The sequence below is a fragment of the Oncorhynchus clarkii genome, chromosome 31, assembly GCF_045791955.1.
Source record: "Oncorhynchus clarkii lewisi isolate Uvic-CL-2024 chromosome 31, UVic_Ocla_1.0, whole genome shotgun sequence".
Classification (NCBI taxonomy): domain Eukaryota; kingdom Metazoa; phylum Chordata; class Actinopteri; order Salmoniformes; family Salmonidae; genus Oncorhynchus; species Oncorhynchus clarkii.
In genome coordinates this window covers 13,140,786-13,158,564 of record NC_092177.1, presented here as the reverse complement: position 1 = coordinate 13,158,564, position 17,779 = coordinate 13,140,786, and the positions used below count along the sequence as shown (strand labels likewise).

At 43.6% G+C, this 17,779-nt stretch overlaps 1 protein-coding gene across 4 annotated transcripts in view; it reads left to right on the top strand.

Moving 5' to 3' along the window:
• Positions 1–222: 222 nt before the first annotated feature.
• The window catches only part of LOC139390756 (SH3 domain and tetratricopeptide repeats 2), a 35,382-nt gene continuing 17,825 nt past the window's right edge, over positions 223–17,779 (top strand). The window contains exons 1-10 of one of the 4 annotated variants that reach the window (XM_071138107.1): positions 223–565; positions 6,700–6,858; positions 10,136–10,234; positions 11,378–11,506; positions 12,459–12,586; positions 12,806–12,911; positions 13,222–13,365; positions 14,432–14,630; positions 14,846–14,919; positions 15,215–15,410. In XM_071138107.1, coding sequence (XP_070994208.1) covers positions 6,834–6,858; positions 10,136–10,234; positions 11,378–11,506; positions 12,459–12,586; positions 12,806–12,911; positions 13,222–13,365; positions 14,432–14,630; positions 14,846–14,919; positions 15,215–15,410 — 1,100 coding nt within the window. In that variant the 5' untranslated portion in view covers positions 223–565; positions 6,700–6,833. Of the gene's footprint in view, positions 566–6,584; positions 6,859–10,135; positions 10,235–11,377; positions 11,507–12,458; positions 12,587–12,805; positions 12,912–13,221; positions 13,366–14,431; positions 14,631–14,845; positions 14,920–15,214; positions 15,411–17,779 lie in introns of those variants that run through there. The other 3 variants (XM_071138110.1, XM_071138106.1, XM_071138109.1) reach the window with 3 other exon arrangements.

Sequence of the window (17,779 nt, the reverse complement as noted above, 5' to 3'; positions counted from 1 at the left end):
TTATGCCTAACCTTAACCACACGGCTAATCTTATGCCTAACCCTAATCTTAAATTAAGTTGATTTTTTTCCCAAATGTTTCTGTTACTGCCAGTTTTGATGTTGTGACCGTGGAATCTGAGTTTATTGCTGTTATCTAGTGGAACCCTGTCCCATAGAAGTTAGTGGAGGGGGAGGAGTTTCAGTACTTCCTCAGTGGTCAGAGTCATGCTGCCCCTGACATACACACAGTCTCTTCTCACAAACATACTCTGTTCTCACACACTGTCACACACTCTTTCTCACACACTGTCACACACTCTTTCTCACACACTGTCACACACTCTTTCTCACACACTGTCACACACTCTCTCACGGCTGAAATCACAGCTGTCCGTTGCTCTATCCAAACACAGGAACAGGGACAGGAGCAGAGTGACTGGGCTTTAGCCTGGCGGATGGGGAAGTTTCCCTCACTGCTCAGTGAACAGACAGAGGACACACTGGGACTACTATACTGGACTACTGTACCACTACCACCCTCATGAGGAATGAAGTGACAGGAGAGAACAGACAGCAGGACAGAGGTGAGACACACTCTTCTCTCTAACTATCTGTCTGTATTCATTGAGTATGTTTGTGTTCCACTTTGTCTTGAACTTATGCTGTGTGTGTGTGTTAGTCCTACTCTCTCTCAATTCAACTTAACTCAGTTCAAAGGGCTTTATTGGCATGGGAAACATGTTTACATTGCCAAGCAAGTGAAATAGGTAATAAACAGTGAAATAAAAAATAAAAAATGAACAGTAAACATTACACTCACAAAAGTTTCTAAGGAATAGAGACATTTCAAATGTTATATTATGGCTTCATACAATTACAGTGGTCTCTCTCTCTGTCTGTCTCTCTGTCTGTCTGTCTCTCTGTCTGTCTGTCTCTCTGTCTGTCTGTCTCTCTGTCTGTCTGTCTCTCTGTCTGTCTGTCTCTCTGTCTGTCTGTCTCTCTGTCTGTCTGTCTCTCTGTCTGTCTCTCTGTCTGTCTCTCTGTCTGTCTCTCTGTCTCTCTCTCTCTCTCTCTCTCTCTGTCTCTCTCTCTCTCTCTCTCCTTCCCATCAGAGGACATAGCAAATAAAAGAGATCAATGGATAATGTGTGATCGTTAGACTATGATTTGCAGTAGATACGTGTGTGTGTGTTTCTCTGTGTTAGCCACTGTACTGTAGTGAGGGGATCTCTCAGCTGTAGTTCAGTCACAGGCACACAGGCGTGTGTTGTTCCAGGGGGTTAGGCTAAACATAGAGCCCCCTGTCTGTCTCATGTTACCCCTGTCCCTCACTTACACTCATTTCACACACGCTTACCCCACAGCCTTACAGTTGAACCCATAGCCCAGCTATATAGGTTTGAGGTTTATGAAGGTTATTAGGCTTCATATTGGCATCAAAAGTTCTGTAACAATGATATTATATTGATCTCGAATCCCAATTGGAATAATGGTGCTAACGTGGAGAGCAGTTTAAAATAACTCTGTGTCAGTTTTTCTAACTCTGCTCTTCTCCATTGCTCCTCATTGACATCCATGAACTGTTAACCTCTTGAGTAGTTTAGAACGTTTACTGTTCTGCTGGCAGCAACGTTCCATTACAGAATGCCACGGAATGAGAATGAGTTAGTGTGTCATTGTGATGTCATCAAATTGAATGTAGTAGAACATTCCACAACGTACGGAAGCACCTTACATAAATTCCGAAGCATTTCTGCAAACGTATCTTTGAATGTAACAACGTCTAGCTAGATCAACAGCAGCCAAGGTGTCTGGAGGGCATTGTGACTTAGTCTGCATTATAATCAGATGATTGATTTGTTCTATTAAAATCCCCAGCACAGCATGATCCAGTCTGTGACATGATGATGAAGATATGGGTATAAATCCTCTGTTGGACAACAGTTTGTCATTTCAACATGCTGTGCTCCAGCCTGTGTAATGAGGAGCTCAGGAGCCTGCCTTCCAGGGGCCTCTCTATTCCCTATAGTGTAGTGCACTACTTTTTGTCAGGGCCGATAGGGCTTTTGACCAGATAGAGCTCTGGTCTAAAGTAGTGCACTACATAGGGAATAGGGTACCATTTGGGAGTCAACCTGCTCTATTAGATTTATCTGTAATGTGTCTGTCGGTGTCTGGAAACAGAGTGTTGTTTCTCCTGTAAAGAGCCTCAGGCTGTTTACAGCTGTCTGACTCACAAGACACACTGATTCAATCAGGACATGGCTTTCGGCCTAAATTGCACCTTATTCCCTATATAGTGCACTACTTTTGACCAAGACCCATAAGGCTCTGGCCAAAAGTAGTGTACTACATAGGGAATAGGGAGCCGTTTGGGACTCAACCGTGGATGCCTCAATGGAGTGACCGGTGTTGTTTCTAGAGAAGGAGCATCTTCATCCTCATTTTCTTCACTTTAGCATGGAAATACTGGATGACAGAAAGAGGGAGAGAGAAGTGGAAAGTAGGCAATGAGGGTTTGATTAGTTATGCCCTACCTACCCCATTCCTTTCCCTGCACTGTTAAAATAGAGAGACTCAAAATACCATCATTGTGTACTGAAACCATGAAAAGTAGTGCACCTAAGCTGTCTTTGAATGTAAACCCCAATGTGTGTTGATACATACAGTAGAATGTGGTTTAAAACAGAGTAGAAGTACTCTGAAACAGTACTGTGACAGACATTTGAATGAATCACAAGGAACACTCTGGTAACATTGGTATTTAAGAGAGAGTTGTGAACTTGTGAAAACACCTTTTGAGGGTTTCAGATCATGTAAAAGGCAACATCAAATCACACAAATTATGTTTCAGACTGTCTCTCTCATACATTCATTTCCAGTGACACATTTTTATAAATGTATTGAGATTAATAGACAGAGCTGTCATATTCGTCCACAGTTTGCTGAAATATGTTCAAATGTTAAATAGGACACAGGAAATTGAATACTTTTCCTAGGGTAGGCAATGGCAGTAATTCATACCACATCTGCCAGGCTCATTGTGAGGTTATAAATTATGTTACTTTCAAAATGTTTAGGGTTAAGTAAGGTAACATATAGCAGAGATAACATGTTCAACTTATGGCAGAGATAAAATGTCCAACTTATAGCCAAGATAATACGTCCAACTTATAGCCGAGATAACATATCCAACTTATAGCCGAGATAATACGTCCAACTTATAGCCGAGATAACATGTCCAACTTATAGCAGAGATAACATGTCCAACTTATAGCAGAGATAACATGTCCAACTTATAGCAGAGATAACATGTTCAACTTATAGCCGAGATAACATGTCCAACTTATAGCCGAGATAATACGTCCAACTTATAGCCGAGATAACATGTCCAACTTATAGCAGAGATAACATGTCCAACTTATAGCAGAGATAACATGTCCAACTTATAGCAGAGATAACATGTTCAACTTATAGCCGAGATAACATGTCCAACTTATAGCCGAGATAACATGTCCAACTTATAGCCGAGATAACATGTCCAACTTATAGCCGAGATAACATGCCCAACTTATAGCCGAGATAACATGTCCAACTTATGGCAGAGATAATACGTCCAACTTATAGCAGAGATAACATGTCCAACTTATAGCTGAGATAACATGTTCAACTTATAGCAGAGATAACATATCCAACTTATAGCCGAGATAACATGTCCAACTTATAGCAGAGATAACATGTCCAACTTATAGCAGAGATAACATGTTCAACTTATAGCAGAGATAACATGTCCAACTTATAGCAGAGATAACATATCCAACTTATAGCCGAGATAACATGTTCAACTTATAGCCGAGATAACATGTCCAACTTATAGCAGAGATAACATGTTCAACTTATAGCAGAGATAACATGTTCAACTTATAGCAGAGATAACATATCCAACTTATAGCAGAGATAACATGTTCAACTTATAGCAGAGATAACATGTCCAACTTATAGCAGAGATAACATATCCAACTTATAGCAGAGATAACATGTCCAACTTATAGCCGAGATAACATATCCAACTTATAGCAGAGATAACATGTTCAACTTATAGCCGAGATAACATGTCCAACTTATAGCCGAGATAATACGTCCAACTTATAGCCGAGATAACATGTCCAACTTATAGCAGAGATAACATGTTCAACTTATAGCAGAGATAATACGTCCAACTTATAGCAGAGATAACATGTCCAACTTATAGCAGAGATAACATGTCCAACTTATAGCAGAGATAATACGTCCAACTTATAGCAGAGATAACATGTCCAACTTATAGCCGAGATAACATGTCCAACTTATAGCCGAGATAACATGTCCAACTTATAGCAGAGATAACATGTTCAACTTATAGCAGAGATAATACGTCCAACTTGTAGCCGAGATAACATGTCCAACTTATAGCCGAGATAACATTTACAGCATAAAGCTGGTATGTGCGTGACAATATTAATTTGAACCTGGGTCTCCTGCTTGTCAAAACACTGCCCAAAACACTGACTCAGCCAGTCTTCAGACGTAACTGTTGTGATGAACCACCCTTGTTACACTGAGCACATGGGGCCCTATTCAGACTTGTGATATACAGACTTAACATGGACTTGAGTCAATAAAACAAGGTCAGAACGTGAAAACAAGAGAAGGGAATAAACAACAAGAGAAGGGAATAAACAATAAGAGAAGGGAATAAACAACAAGAGAAGGGAATAAACAACAAGAGAAGGGAATAAACAACAAGAGAAGGGAATAAACAACAAGAGAAGGGAATAAACAACAAGAGAAGGGAATAAACAACAAGAGAAGGGAATAAACAACAAGAGAAGGGAATAAACAACAAGAGAAGGGAATAAACAACAAGAGAAGGGAATAAACAATATGAAAAGGGAATAAACAACAAGAGAAGGGAATAAACAACAAGAGAAGGGAATAAACAACAAGAGAAGGGAATAAACAACAAGAGAAGGGAATAAACAACAAGAGAAGGGAATAAACAACAAGAGAAGGGAATAAACAACAAGAGAAGGGAATAAACAACAAGAGAAGGGAATAAACAACAAGAGAAGGGAATAAACAATATGAAAAGGGAATAAACAATATGAAAAGGGAATAAACAATATGAAAAGGGAATAAACAATATGAGAAGGGAATAAACAACAAGAGAAGTGAATCTCATTTACAGGAATTGGAAATACGAAACATCAAATTGTTTTTTTAAACCTTTCTGTTAGTGCTCCCTGTCCCTGGCATGGTGTTGACCAACTCTTGATTAAGTAGAGTTACAACACACCATGTCATGTTTCAAAACATCTCAGGATGATGTTTCAATACCCTAAGTTTGTGGCAGCTTAGTTGCCACTAGCTTTGTGTTTCAAAGCTTTTCCTTTGAACAGTGTAGCATCCTCCCACAATGTGCAGCACTCAAGCTTTCAGCCAATCAGAACTCCCCATCTGATCCCAATCCCTGACCCTATGGGCGGGTATTCACGATGCGTCTGAGTAGCAGAGCTGATCTAGGATCAGGTTCCCCCTGTCTATAAAATCATATTTATTATGATTTGAAAGACTAAACTGATCCCCAGTCAGCACTCCTAGATCAGCACCGCTTTGTGAATACGAGCCCTGGTCACTATGGTGACCTTGCAGAGAGTAGGATGGTGTTTCCCCTGATCATGGGAAAGGTTTGTTTTGTGTTGTCCCCTCTACTGGTTATGAGTGGGGGAGGGTAAGCTGATCTTAGACCTGTGCCCAGTAACCTCTTGTAGAGTGACCTTGTAGCCTGCTGCACTCTGCTGGCATTCTCTTACAGTTGGTCAGCACTACTCTGTCTCAGCAGCACAAACAGTGGGGTCTCTCACACACACATTCTCTCTCACTAACCACCCCACTCACACATGCCATCAGAAAAGAGTGCTTTGTGTATTCACAGACTGGGCAGCAGCTAGAGAGAGAGAGAGAGAGAGAGAGAGAGAGAGAGAGAGAGAGATGGGGAGAGAGAGAGAGAGAGAGAGAGAGAGAGAGAGAGAGAGAGAGAGAGAGAGAGACAGAGAGAGAGAGAGAGAGAGAGAGAGAGAGAGAGAGAGATGTGTGGGTACAGGAAGAAGCTCTAAAGAGAATTAACTGGAGAGAGAACGGAAGTGACAGATCAGACTCTCACAGGAGAGAGAGAGAAATCAGAAAAAGAGAAAGTGAGAAAGATAGATCCGAGCAGGAAAGAGAGAGAGAGAGATCTGAACGAGAGAGAGATCAGAGCAGGAGAGAGAGAGAGATCAGAACGAGAGAGATAGATCAGAGCAGGAGAGAGAGAGAAATCAGAAAAAGAGAAAGTGATCAGAGCAGGAGAGAGAGAGAGATCAGAACGAGAGATAGAGCAGGAGAGAGAGAGAGATCAGAACGAGAGAGATAGATCAGAGCAGGAGAGAGAGAGAAATCAGAAAAAGAGAAAGTGAGAAAGATAGAGCTGTCTCTGAGGACAGACAGAGCCGGACCACCAGACAGTCAGTCTAAATGCTTAGTAGCTGAGAGCTGTGCTGAGAGCTGCGGCTGTTGGCAGCATTGATTTCTGGGAGCTGTAAGCTGCTGGTACACATGGCGTGGTGCTGTTGCACTCCTCTCCGGGCCTCCTCGTCCTCCTGCTGCTCTCCGCTTCTCAAACGCTGCCCTCTCTTCCCAGGTTGGTTCCACTTCACTCTGCCGTCTGTACCCACAGCCTGTAGCTGAGGCTAGTAGGTCACTGACATGAGAAGACAGAGAGCAGTATCTCACTCGTTCAGACAGATACTGCTGCTGTAGGTATATCTATATGATATGGGTAACAGGCTATCCCATGAAGGTATAGTATAGTACAGGGCATGGTGTGTCAGTGTGACGCTGTGTTAGGTGGTGTTTGAATGTGCTTGTTGTGTGTACTGTAGTTGCAGTCCTGTCTGTCATATTGTTACTAAACTGTACAGTTTGTTGTGTTCTGTGTCTCAGTGCAGCATAACGGACCAGTCAATCATTGTGTATTGTATTGTCTTTATGCTTGGTCCTGTGTAGAGAGTCTCTCTGCTATGTTGGGTAATATTACCAGTATTACGACAAGGTCAAAAGCATGAAGACAATTTTGACATTGACTGTCAGCTGTGGCTTACCAATACAGTTTTGTATACAATACACAAAGGCTTACCGTTGTTGTGTTCCGTTTACAGGGCATGCTTGTCCTTGTCTGAGTGTGTTCTAGTCTGACTGTTCTCTTGTCTTGCTGAGCTGATGTCTCATGGGTAACGCTCAGTGATGTGCGGGGTTTTTGGCTGATGATGTCAGTGCAGATGTTTGTCTCTGGGTCATTGTGTGACCTCTCTGCTTCTTGCCATTGTGTTTCCGGTCCCCTGTCAACCCTTACCACAGCTTTTCCCAATCCTGGTCCCTGGACCCCAGGGGGTGCAAGTTTTGGATTTTGCCCTAGCACCACACATCTACATCTAATAATCAACTCATCATCAAGCTTTGATTATTTGAACCAGGTGTGTAGTGCTAGTATCCGTCTCTAGATCAGGGTGATCAGGGTGGCTGGTAAGGCCATAGTGCTAGTATCTGTCTCTAGATCAGGGTGGCTGGTAAGGCCATAGTGCTAGTATCTGTCTCTAGATCAGGGTGGCTGGTAAGGCCATAGTGCTAGTATCTGTCTCTAGATCAGGGTGGCTGGTAAGGCCATAGTGCTAGTATCTGTCTCTAGATCAGGGTGTCTGGTAAGGCCATAGTGCTAGTATCTGTCTCTAGATCAGGGTGTCTGGTAAGGCCATAGTGCTAGTATCTGTCTCTAGATCAGGGTGGCTGGTAAGGCCATAGTGCTAGTATCTGTCTCTAGATCAGGGTGATCAGGGTGTCTGGTAAGGCCATACTGCTAGTATCTGTCTCTAGATCAGGGTGGCTGGTAAGGCCATACTGCTAGTATCTGTCTCTAGATCAGGGTGGCTGGTAAGGCCATACTGCTAGTATCTGTCTCTAGATCAGGGTGGCTGGTAAGGCCATAGTGCTAGTATCTGTCTCTAGATCAGGGTGATCAGGGTGGCTGGTAAGGCCATAGTGCTAGTATCTGTCTCCAGATCAGGGTGATCAGGGTGGCTGGTAAGGCCATAGTGCTAGTATCTCTCTCTAGATCAGGGTGGCTGGTAAGGCCATACTGCTAGTATCTCTCTCTAGATCAGGGTGGCTGGTAAGGCCATACTGCTAGTATCTGTCTCTAGATCAGGGTGATCAGGGTGGCTGGTAAGGCCATAGTGCTAGTATCTGTCTCTAGATCAGGGTGGCTGGTAAGGCCATAGTGCTAGTATCTGTCTCTAGATCAGGGTGTCTGGTAAGGCCATAGTGCTAGTATCTGTCTCTAGATCAGGGTGGCTGGTAAGGCCATAGTGCTAGTATCTGTCTCTAGATCAGGGTGGCTGGTAAGGCCATAGTGCTAGTATCTGTCTCTAGATCAGGGTGTCTGGTAAGGCCATAGTGCTAGTATCTGTCTCTAGATCAGGGTGTCTGGTAAGGCCATAGTGCTAGTATCTGTCTCTAGATCAGGGTGGCTGGTAAGGCCATAGTGCTAGTATCTGTCTCTAGATCAGGGTGATCAGGGTGTCTGGTAAGGCCATACTGCTAGTATCTGTCTCTAGATCAGGGTGGCTGGTAAGGCCATACTGCTAGTATCTGTCTCTAGATCAGTATGGCTGGTAAGGCCATACTGCTAGTATCTGTCTCTAGATCAGGGTGGCTGGTAAGGCCATACTGCTAGTATCTGTCTCTAGATCAGGGTGGCTGGTAAGGCCATACTGCTAGTATCTGTCTCTAGATCAGGGTGGCTGGTAAGGCCATAGTGCTAGTATCTGTCTCTAGATCAGTATGGCTGGTAAGGCCATATTGCTAGTATCTGTCTCTAGATCAGTGTGGCTGGTAAGACCATACTGCTAGTATCTGTCTCTAGATCAGTATGGCTGGTAAGGTCATACTGCTAGTATCTGTCTCTAGATCAGTGTGGCTGGTAAGGCAATAGTGCTAGTATCTGTCTCTAGATCAGGGTGATCAGGGTGGCTGGTAAGGCCATACTGCTAGTATCTGTCTCTAGATCAGGGTGGCTGATAAGGCCATAGTGCTAGTATCTGTCTCTAGATCAGTATGGCTGGTAAGGCCATACTGCTAGTATCTGTCTCTAGATCAGGGTGGCTGGTAAGGCCATACTGCTAGTATCTGTCTCTAGATCAGGGTGGCTGGTAAGGCCATACTGCTAGTATCTGTCTCTAGATCAGGGTGGCTGGTAAGGCCATAGTGCTAGTATCTGTCTCTAGATCAGTATGGCTGGTAAGGCCATATTGCTAGTATCTGTCTCTAGATCAGTGTGGCTGGTAAGACCATACTGCTAGTATCTGTCTCTAGATCAGGGTGGCTGATAAGGCCATACTGCTAGTATCTGTCTCTAGATCAGGGTGGCTGATAAGGCCATATTGCAAGTATCTGTCTCTAGATCAGTGTGGCTGGTAAGGCCACAATGCTAGTATCTGTCTCTAGATAAGGGTGGCTGGTAAGGCCATATTGCTAGTATCTGTCTCTAGATCAGTGTGGCTGGTAAGGCCATACTGCTATGGCAAAAACAAACATTTGCAACCCTTAGCTCCCCAGGACCAGGATTGGGAAGCGCTGTCTTACGATGTCTGATGGCTAGCTGCTTTTCTTGTAAAGACTGTTCACTATTTGCTGTTTGACCTGTTTGTGATACAACATTTTCAACCAACACAATTTTCCTTCAGGACTAGTAAATGTGTCCTTCCTGGTATCCTTCTCCCCATCAAAGTATTGATGGAGATATAAGGAGAGGAATCCACTTTAGACTATTGACATGCACCCCTTGATGGTGTTTACTACTTTGTGTTACACTATTCTCCTTCCCCCTCCCAGACATTTACAGATGTGTGTTAGACTAATCTCCTGGATAGGTATTTTATCAGCTAACCACATCATATTCTATAGCAATCTGGTGCCCGAAGGTACAGTCGATGACAACCATTGGTTGATGCATGCAACGTCTGATCAGGGGAAAGCGACCATTTACTGATGTGTGTCACACTTATCTCCTTCCCCCCTCCCAGACATCTCCCCTGCTGAGCTGGATGCACTATGGAGGGAACCACCGTACACGCTAGCGGGAACCAATGGGCACTTCACAGGAAATTATGTTAGGAATCGAGGTAGAGTACAGTAAAAAAGCCTTCGATGACCTTCACAAAACATCCAGCTGATTCTGTCGCAATTATGTTCCTCCTTCCCATGTCCTGCATGAGTTATATTTCCCAGACTAATTTGGAGTGTTTCTGGATTTGTACTGTAGCAAACAATGAAACATTGTATTACGCTGTAGCATAAACAACATAACAGTGGTCGTTTAAGCGGGAGGATTCTTTCAGGCTGTTTGGGAGGATTCTTTCAGGCTGTTTGGGAGTATTCTTTCAGGCTGTTTGGGAGGATTTTTTCAGGCTGTTGTGTCATGCCACTGGTCACCGGTCAGTCCCAGACTGAGGATGTGTTTGGGACAATGGGACAACAACATGGGGAAGCCAGCCCAGCCGCTCATAAAGCCTTTGTGTGTGTGTGTTTCTGTGTGTGTGTGCGTGTGTGTGTGTGTGTGTGTGTGTGTGTGTGTGTGCGTGTGTGTGTGTGTGTGTGTGTGTGTGTGTGTGTGTGTGTGTGTGTGTGTGTGTGTGTGTGTGTGTGTGTGTGTGTGTGTGTGTGTGTGTGTGTGTGTGTGTGTGTGTGTGTGTGAGCACGTGTGTGTGAAGCCGTCACCAGTCACAAAGCCCTGTCAGGAGAACCAGAGCAGGTCATTATATTGTAACAGACCATCTGGGAGCTGCAGTACGGTAATAGATGTGTGGGCTATGATAGACTCTTCATGTCCTGTTGATGTTCTGGAGGAAAAAACTCATCACTATTGAAACCCTCATCAGCTGGATCACAAAATACACTGTACACCAGCAGATATGCAACTTTAGTGTGAATGTTCTCTCATACAGTGACATAGAAAAACCACCAATTCTGTCACTTTGTCTCGTTACCTTGACTGGTTTGCATTCCAGAAGGATAGACAATGCAGCAATGTGGACACTAAATGATGGTAAATGCTGGTGTTGTTTTGTAGCCATGTCCACTATTTGGTCTCCATCCCCCTTCATAGTTGTCAAACAACAAAGTTGATGGATGATCTTGAACTTGCTTACAGAGCACATGTTGCTGAAACAAAAGTTAATTTTTAAAATCAACCCCCAAACAACTGTATCACCCCTTTCCTTCCTGAGGGTTCCTCTGACCTGACCTCTGTTTCCTGGTTTCTCCAGGGGAGGAGGAGGGTCCAGGGGTGGAGTCTGGGGAAGGGGAGGCGGAGCTGGACAGTTACTGGACGAGGAAGGAGGCGTTCACCAGAGGAAGCACCGTGTCACTGGCTGTGGGAGAGAGGTTCTCCTCAGGTACTGTTCTACTCACAGATACTCGGATGTGTTCCAAATGGCACCCTATTACCCATAGGTGCTACTTTTGACCCATACGGGGCTATTTGGGACAGCCAGGGTGTTTCTCTCTCTATTCCTGCTATGGATGTGCTAACTGCTAATGTTGTGGTGGTGCTGGTCATGCTGACCAGCTGCTGGTCATGGTTGTGTGGTGTGATGCTTATTGTGGATCTGTTGGTGTTGATGCTATCACAGCATCTCTATTGTATCCTGTCTCTTTCTATACAGTCATCTAGATGATCACTTTATCATTCATGTTGTCTGTATGTATGTCAACATCCTGCAAGAAAACTGATGACTCTTCATCTTCCCTTAACATTAATGTTGCAGTAGACACAGCTACTTAGCTACTCTATGATAATCTGTTACTTTCCTCCAGCAGGTTCCTGTGTAGCTCTCTCCTAAATGGACCTAATGTTTAAAGGTCCCTTTTAAACGTCCACTAAGAGTCACTCAAGGCTGTAATAGATCTGTTATTCCTAGTCTAACACTGAGACACTCAATGAGCTCACGGATAATACACCCACTGAGCTCTGTAATACACTCACTGAGCTCTGTAATAGACTCACGGAGCTCTGTAATACACTCACTGAGCTCTGTAATACACTCAATGAGCTCTGTAATACACTCACTGAGCTCTGTAATACACTCACTGAGCTCTGTAATACACTCAATGAGCTCTGTAATACACTCACTGAGAATGGCTCTAAAATTCACTCACTTACCTTCTGTGAAAAGTCACATAAACAGCTTAACCTCTGCATATTGACCTCTACATGACAATATCACAGTATCAGTCAATACGCCTACCGTCTGATGATGAGACTGACAGTGTGTGTGTGCCCGTGTGCATATGTGCGTGTGTACGTGCGTTTGTGTGTGTGTTGTGTGTGTGTTTGTGTGTGTGTAGACGTGGTTCTAGTGTTCAGCGGTCGGCGGTGCTCAGGTGTAATACCTGACTCTGAACTACAGGAGGCGCTCCGTACAAGACTCAGGGTCGTCGAGAGCAACAGTCAGGACGTCATTCAGCTCTTCAAGGTTAGTCACAGGTCTTAGGTCGGTTGTTAGAAGTTAGAGGTCAAGGCATGCCAAAACCGATGACCCCGCCTAGACCAAAGGTGCAGTACCAACCGTTGTCCTGCTGAAAGTATTTTCTCCCTGACGTAGGGGCCAGGAGTCGGTTTAGCATAAAGGTGACCTTCTCTGCATCCTCTCTGCTCCTTCATCAATGTCTTTGGTTCTTCTGCCTCCATACAGGACCTGTCTGCCCGTCTGCTGTCTGTCCACGCTGAGAAGGACAGCTTTGTCATCACCTTCAAGACTGTAGAGGAGATCTGGAAGTTCTCTACCTACCTGGCTCTGGGTATGCTGTACTATCCTAGTCTACCTGACATGGATGAAACTCTCATTTACACAGTCTGATAGCTGATTATTATGTCCAGCCTGGTTAGAAGTTGCCAATAAGCACAGATCTAGGACCAGCGTCCCCGCACCCAATCCTAACGAATCGACCTGGAAAAAACAGGCCTTACATCAGGATGTAGGGACAACTTCCTCTTACTTCGTTGTGTGTCTAGGCTGTGTGGCGTGGTGAACCTTATGAACAGCATATGCCATGTTATAAACACCTTATGACATGTTATGAACATATTATGTGCATTTTGTATGTCCAGGCTATGTGGCGCGGTGCCTGGAGAATTTCCTGTGTGACCAGTCGTTCTGGCTGGACACTGAGCTGCTGAGGGACTTGGAGATCACTGTGACTATAGACGAGGAACACCTGGCAACACTCTACCTGGGACTGCTGCTGCAGGAGGGTGAACGAACACCTTATAAACTCTTTATACACACCCTATGAACAACTTATGAACACCTTATGACATGTTAAAACCATATTATGAACAACACCTGGCCACACTACCTGGGACTGCTAGTTTAGAAGGTTTGGGATGGACACTTGAACTCCTTATGACAGGTTATGAACACCACATCAGCATCTTATGAAGTCTTTATAGACATCACTTCAGTGTTAATTTGCTAAATTGTAATTACTTCGCTGCTTCGTTTGCACACACTGTATATAGACGTTCTTTTTTTTCTATTGTGTTCTTGACTTATTTATTGTTTGTCCTATGTGTAACTCTGTGTTGTTTGTGTGGAACTGGTTTGCTTTATCTTGGCCAGGTCGCAGTTGTAAATGAGAACTTGTTCTCAACTAGCCTACCTGGTTAAATTAAAAAATTAAAAACATCTTATGAACAGTTTATAAACTACTAATGGACACGTTATGAAGACCTTACACACTCTACGAACTCCTTATGGACAGCTTATGTGCTCTACTTTCCTGACCTTCATCATCAACATCAGTTTACATTACACTCCCCTCAGAGAAGAACAGAAGCATAAAATGTCAACTTATTACTCAACCACTGAACTGAAGGGACATTTTCATGGTATTTCAGAAGTTGTTCCAGATACCTAGAAATGACATAGAGCTACACTTTAACTGATGACGTGTTCTGTATGTTCAGAGATCAAGTAAAACAGCAAAACAACCACAGTGCCCCTTTTCACTTTACAATTTGTCAGCCATTAACTCAACATACTTTAGAGAGGTATTTTCCTACACTGCATTTCCATTGTAGACATACTGTTTTAAGAGGAAGTACTGTTCTCCCTAATGGCTGAGAGGAATCAATAGCCAGTGAAGGCGTGTGTATGTTGAGAATGGATTTTTAAAACAGTATTCTGTGACGTAGGACAGAGCCTCAGTTCCATGAAAAGATCCCTTTAGTTAAGTAGAATGTTCATTCTTTACAGAAACCTGCATCTGGTGTGGTGTTCGTTGCGTGTTATTTACCTGTATGTATCTCTCTCCCCCAGGTTCGTTCTTCGCCAAGGCGCTGGTAAGCAGTGGCGAGCATAGTGATGAGGAAGAGGAGTTGTGTTTCAGACGTAACGATTTGCTGATGGTTAGAGACACGGGGCAGGACAGTCACTGGGAGGGCACCCTTCTCTCCACCGGACAACACGGACTAGTGCCTGTCAACACCATGCAGCCGCTGCCATATCCCTTCTACCAGTGAGTTATCTAGTCCCTACCCCCTAACCTATACCCCTTCTACCAGTAAGTCACATTACATCCTATGCTGTATGTACACCTTATAACATGACACAGTGATGACACTATCAACCTCTATCTGTCATTTTCACACTTGTATTTCCTCTCGCCTTATATTTTGTAGGGAAATATGGCAGCCATTTTGTCCCAAGCTGATGTGTTTCCTGTTTGTGTAGGTGGTTTCTAAGGAAGTACTCTGACTGTGCCGGATGCTCCCCTTCAGAGAGAGGACAATTTGACCACCCTATAGGTAAGGCCCTTACCCTAAACCTAACCCTAAACCTAACCCTAAACCTAGTCCTAAACCTAACTCTAAATCTAACCCTAAATCTAACCCTAAACCTAACCCTTCAGAGAGAGGACAGTTTGATCACCCTATAGGTAAGGGCCTTACCCTAATCCTAACCCTTCAGATAGATGACAGTTTCATCACCCTATAGGTGAGGGCAGGAACCTACAGCACACTACACTCATGCCATGGCCAGTGTTCATTACACATACTAGGTATTTCCTCCTACCCCATCTCCTCTCCCCTCCCCTTGCAGTAACCGGATCCTGTGAGGCTGTAGTGGACCACAACCCAGTAGGTTCTGATGAGCTCCAGCTGAGTCAAGGTGACCTGATTGAGATACAGGGGATGCTACTTCGAGGTCTGGACCTGTTTATAGGAACACACTGCTCTACAGGAAACACCGGCTTCGTACACAAGGCTCACGTCAAGCCACTCAACGCCAAACCCCCGTAAGAGCAATACATTTAAATGTAAAATGTTTAGTCATTTAGCAGACACTCTTATCCAGAGCAACTTGCAATTAGTGCATTCATCTTAAGATAGCTAGGTGGGACAACCACATATCTCAGGCATATTAAATGCACTTTTCCTCAATAAAGTAGCTGTCAGCAAAGTCAGAGCTAGAAGTGGGGGGGTCGAGGTGAGGAGGGGGATTATTTAAGATACTCATTGAGGAGGCAGAGTTTCAGGGGGTTTTGGAAGTTGGGCAGGGAATGTTGTCCTAGCTTCAGGGGGAAGCTGGTTCCACCACTACGGTGCCAGGACGGAGAAGAGCTTGTACTGGGCTGAGCGGGACCAGATGCGGCAGAACGGAGAGCTCGGGATGGGGTGTAGGGTTTGAGCATAGGGAGGGGCAGTTCCTCTTGCTGGTCTGTAGGAAAGCACCATGATGTTGTAGTGGATGTGAGCTTTGACTGAAAGCCAGTGCAGTGTGTGGAGGAGCGGGGTGACATGAGAAAACCAGGGGGGCTGCAGCGTTCTGGATAATTTGTAGGGGTTTGGTGGCATAAAAGCATTACAATACCAAACCACTGTGAGGGCTATACATAAAAGCATTACAATACCAAACCACTGTGAGGGCAATACATAACAGCATTACAATACCAAACCACTGTGAGGGCTATAGATAACAGCATTACAATACCAAACCACTGTGAGGGCTATAGATGACAGTATTACAATACCAAACCACTGTGAGGGCTATAGATAACAGCATTACAATACCAAACCACTGTGAGGGCTATACATGACAGTATTACAATACCATACCACTGTGAGGGCAATACATAACAGCATTACAATACCAAACCACTGTGAGGGCTATAGATAACAGCATTACAATACCATACCACTGTGAGGGCTAAACATAACAGCATTACAATACCATACCACTGTGAGGGCTATACATGACAGTATTACAATACCATACCACTGTGAGGGCTATACATAACAGCATTACAATACCAAACCACTGTGAGGGCTATAGATAACAGCATTACAATACCATACCACTGTGAGGGCAATACATAACAGCATTACAATACCAAACCACTGTGAGGGCTATAGATAACAGCATTACAATACCATACCACTGTGAGGGCAATACATAACAGCATTACAATACCAAACCACTGTGAGGGCTATACATAGCATCATTACAATACCATACCACTGTGAGGGCAATACATAACAGCATTACAATACCAAACCACTGTGAGGGCTATACATAACATCATTACAATACCATACCACTGTGAGGGCTATACATAACAGCATTACAATACCAAACCACTGTGAGGGCTATACATAACATCATTACAATACCATACCACTGTGAGGGCTATACATGACAGTATTACAATACCATACCAATGTGAGGGCTATACATAACAGCATTACAATACCAAACCACTGTGAGGGCAATACATAACATAATTACAATACCATACCACTGTGAGGGCTATACATGACAGTATTACAATACCATACCACTGTGAGGGCTATACATAACAGAATTACAATACCATACCACTGTGAGGGCAATACATAACAGCATTACAATACCATACCACTGTGAGGGCTATAGATAACAGCATTACAATACCATATCACTGTGAGGGCTATACATAGCATCATTACAATACCATACCACTGTGAGGGCAATACATAACAGCATTACAATACCAAACCACTGTGAGGGCTATACATAGCATCATTACAATACCATACCACTGTGAGGGCAATACATGACAGCATTACAATACCATACCACTGTGAGGGCTATAGACAACAGCATTACAATACCATACCACTGTGAGGGCTATAGATGACAGCATTACAATACCAAACCACTGTGAGGGCTATACATAACAGCATTACAATACCATACCACTGTGAGGGCTATAGATAACAGCATTACAATACCAAACCACTGTGAGGGCTATAGATAACAGCATTACAATACCAAAACCACTGTGAGGGCTATAGATGACAGTATCACAATACCAAACCACTGTGAGGGCTATAGGTTAGATTACTCGTTGGTTATTACTGCAATGTCGGAACTAGAAGCACATGCATTTCGCTACACTCCCATTAACATCTGCTAACCATGTGTATGTGACAAATCAATTTGATTTGATTTGACAACAGTATTACAATACCAAACCACTGTGAATAATATTATGAATTTATAATAGTTTTGCTGAGAACAGTTATTTTTAACACAAATACAATTTTTTTTCCACAATTATGTGTTCCCAAATTATTTGTGCAGAATATCTATTATAAATTATTTGTTCAAAATATTTATTTTCTT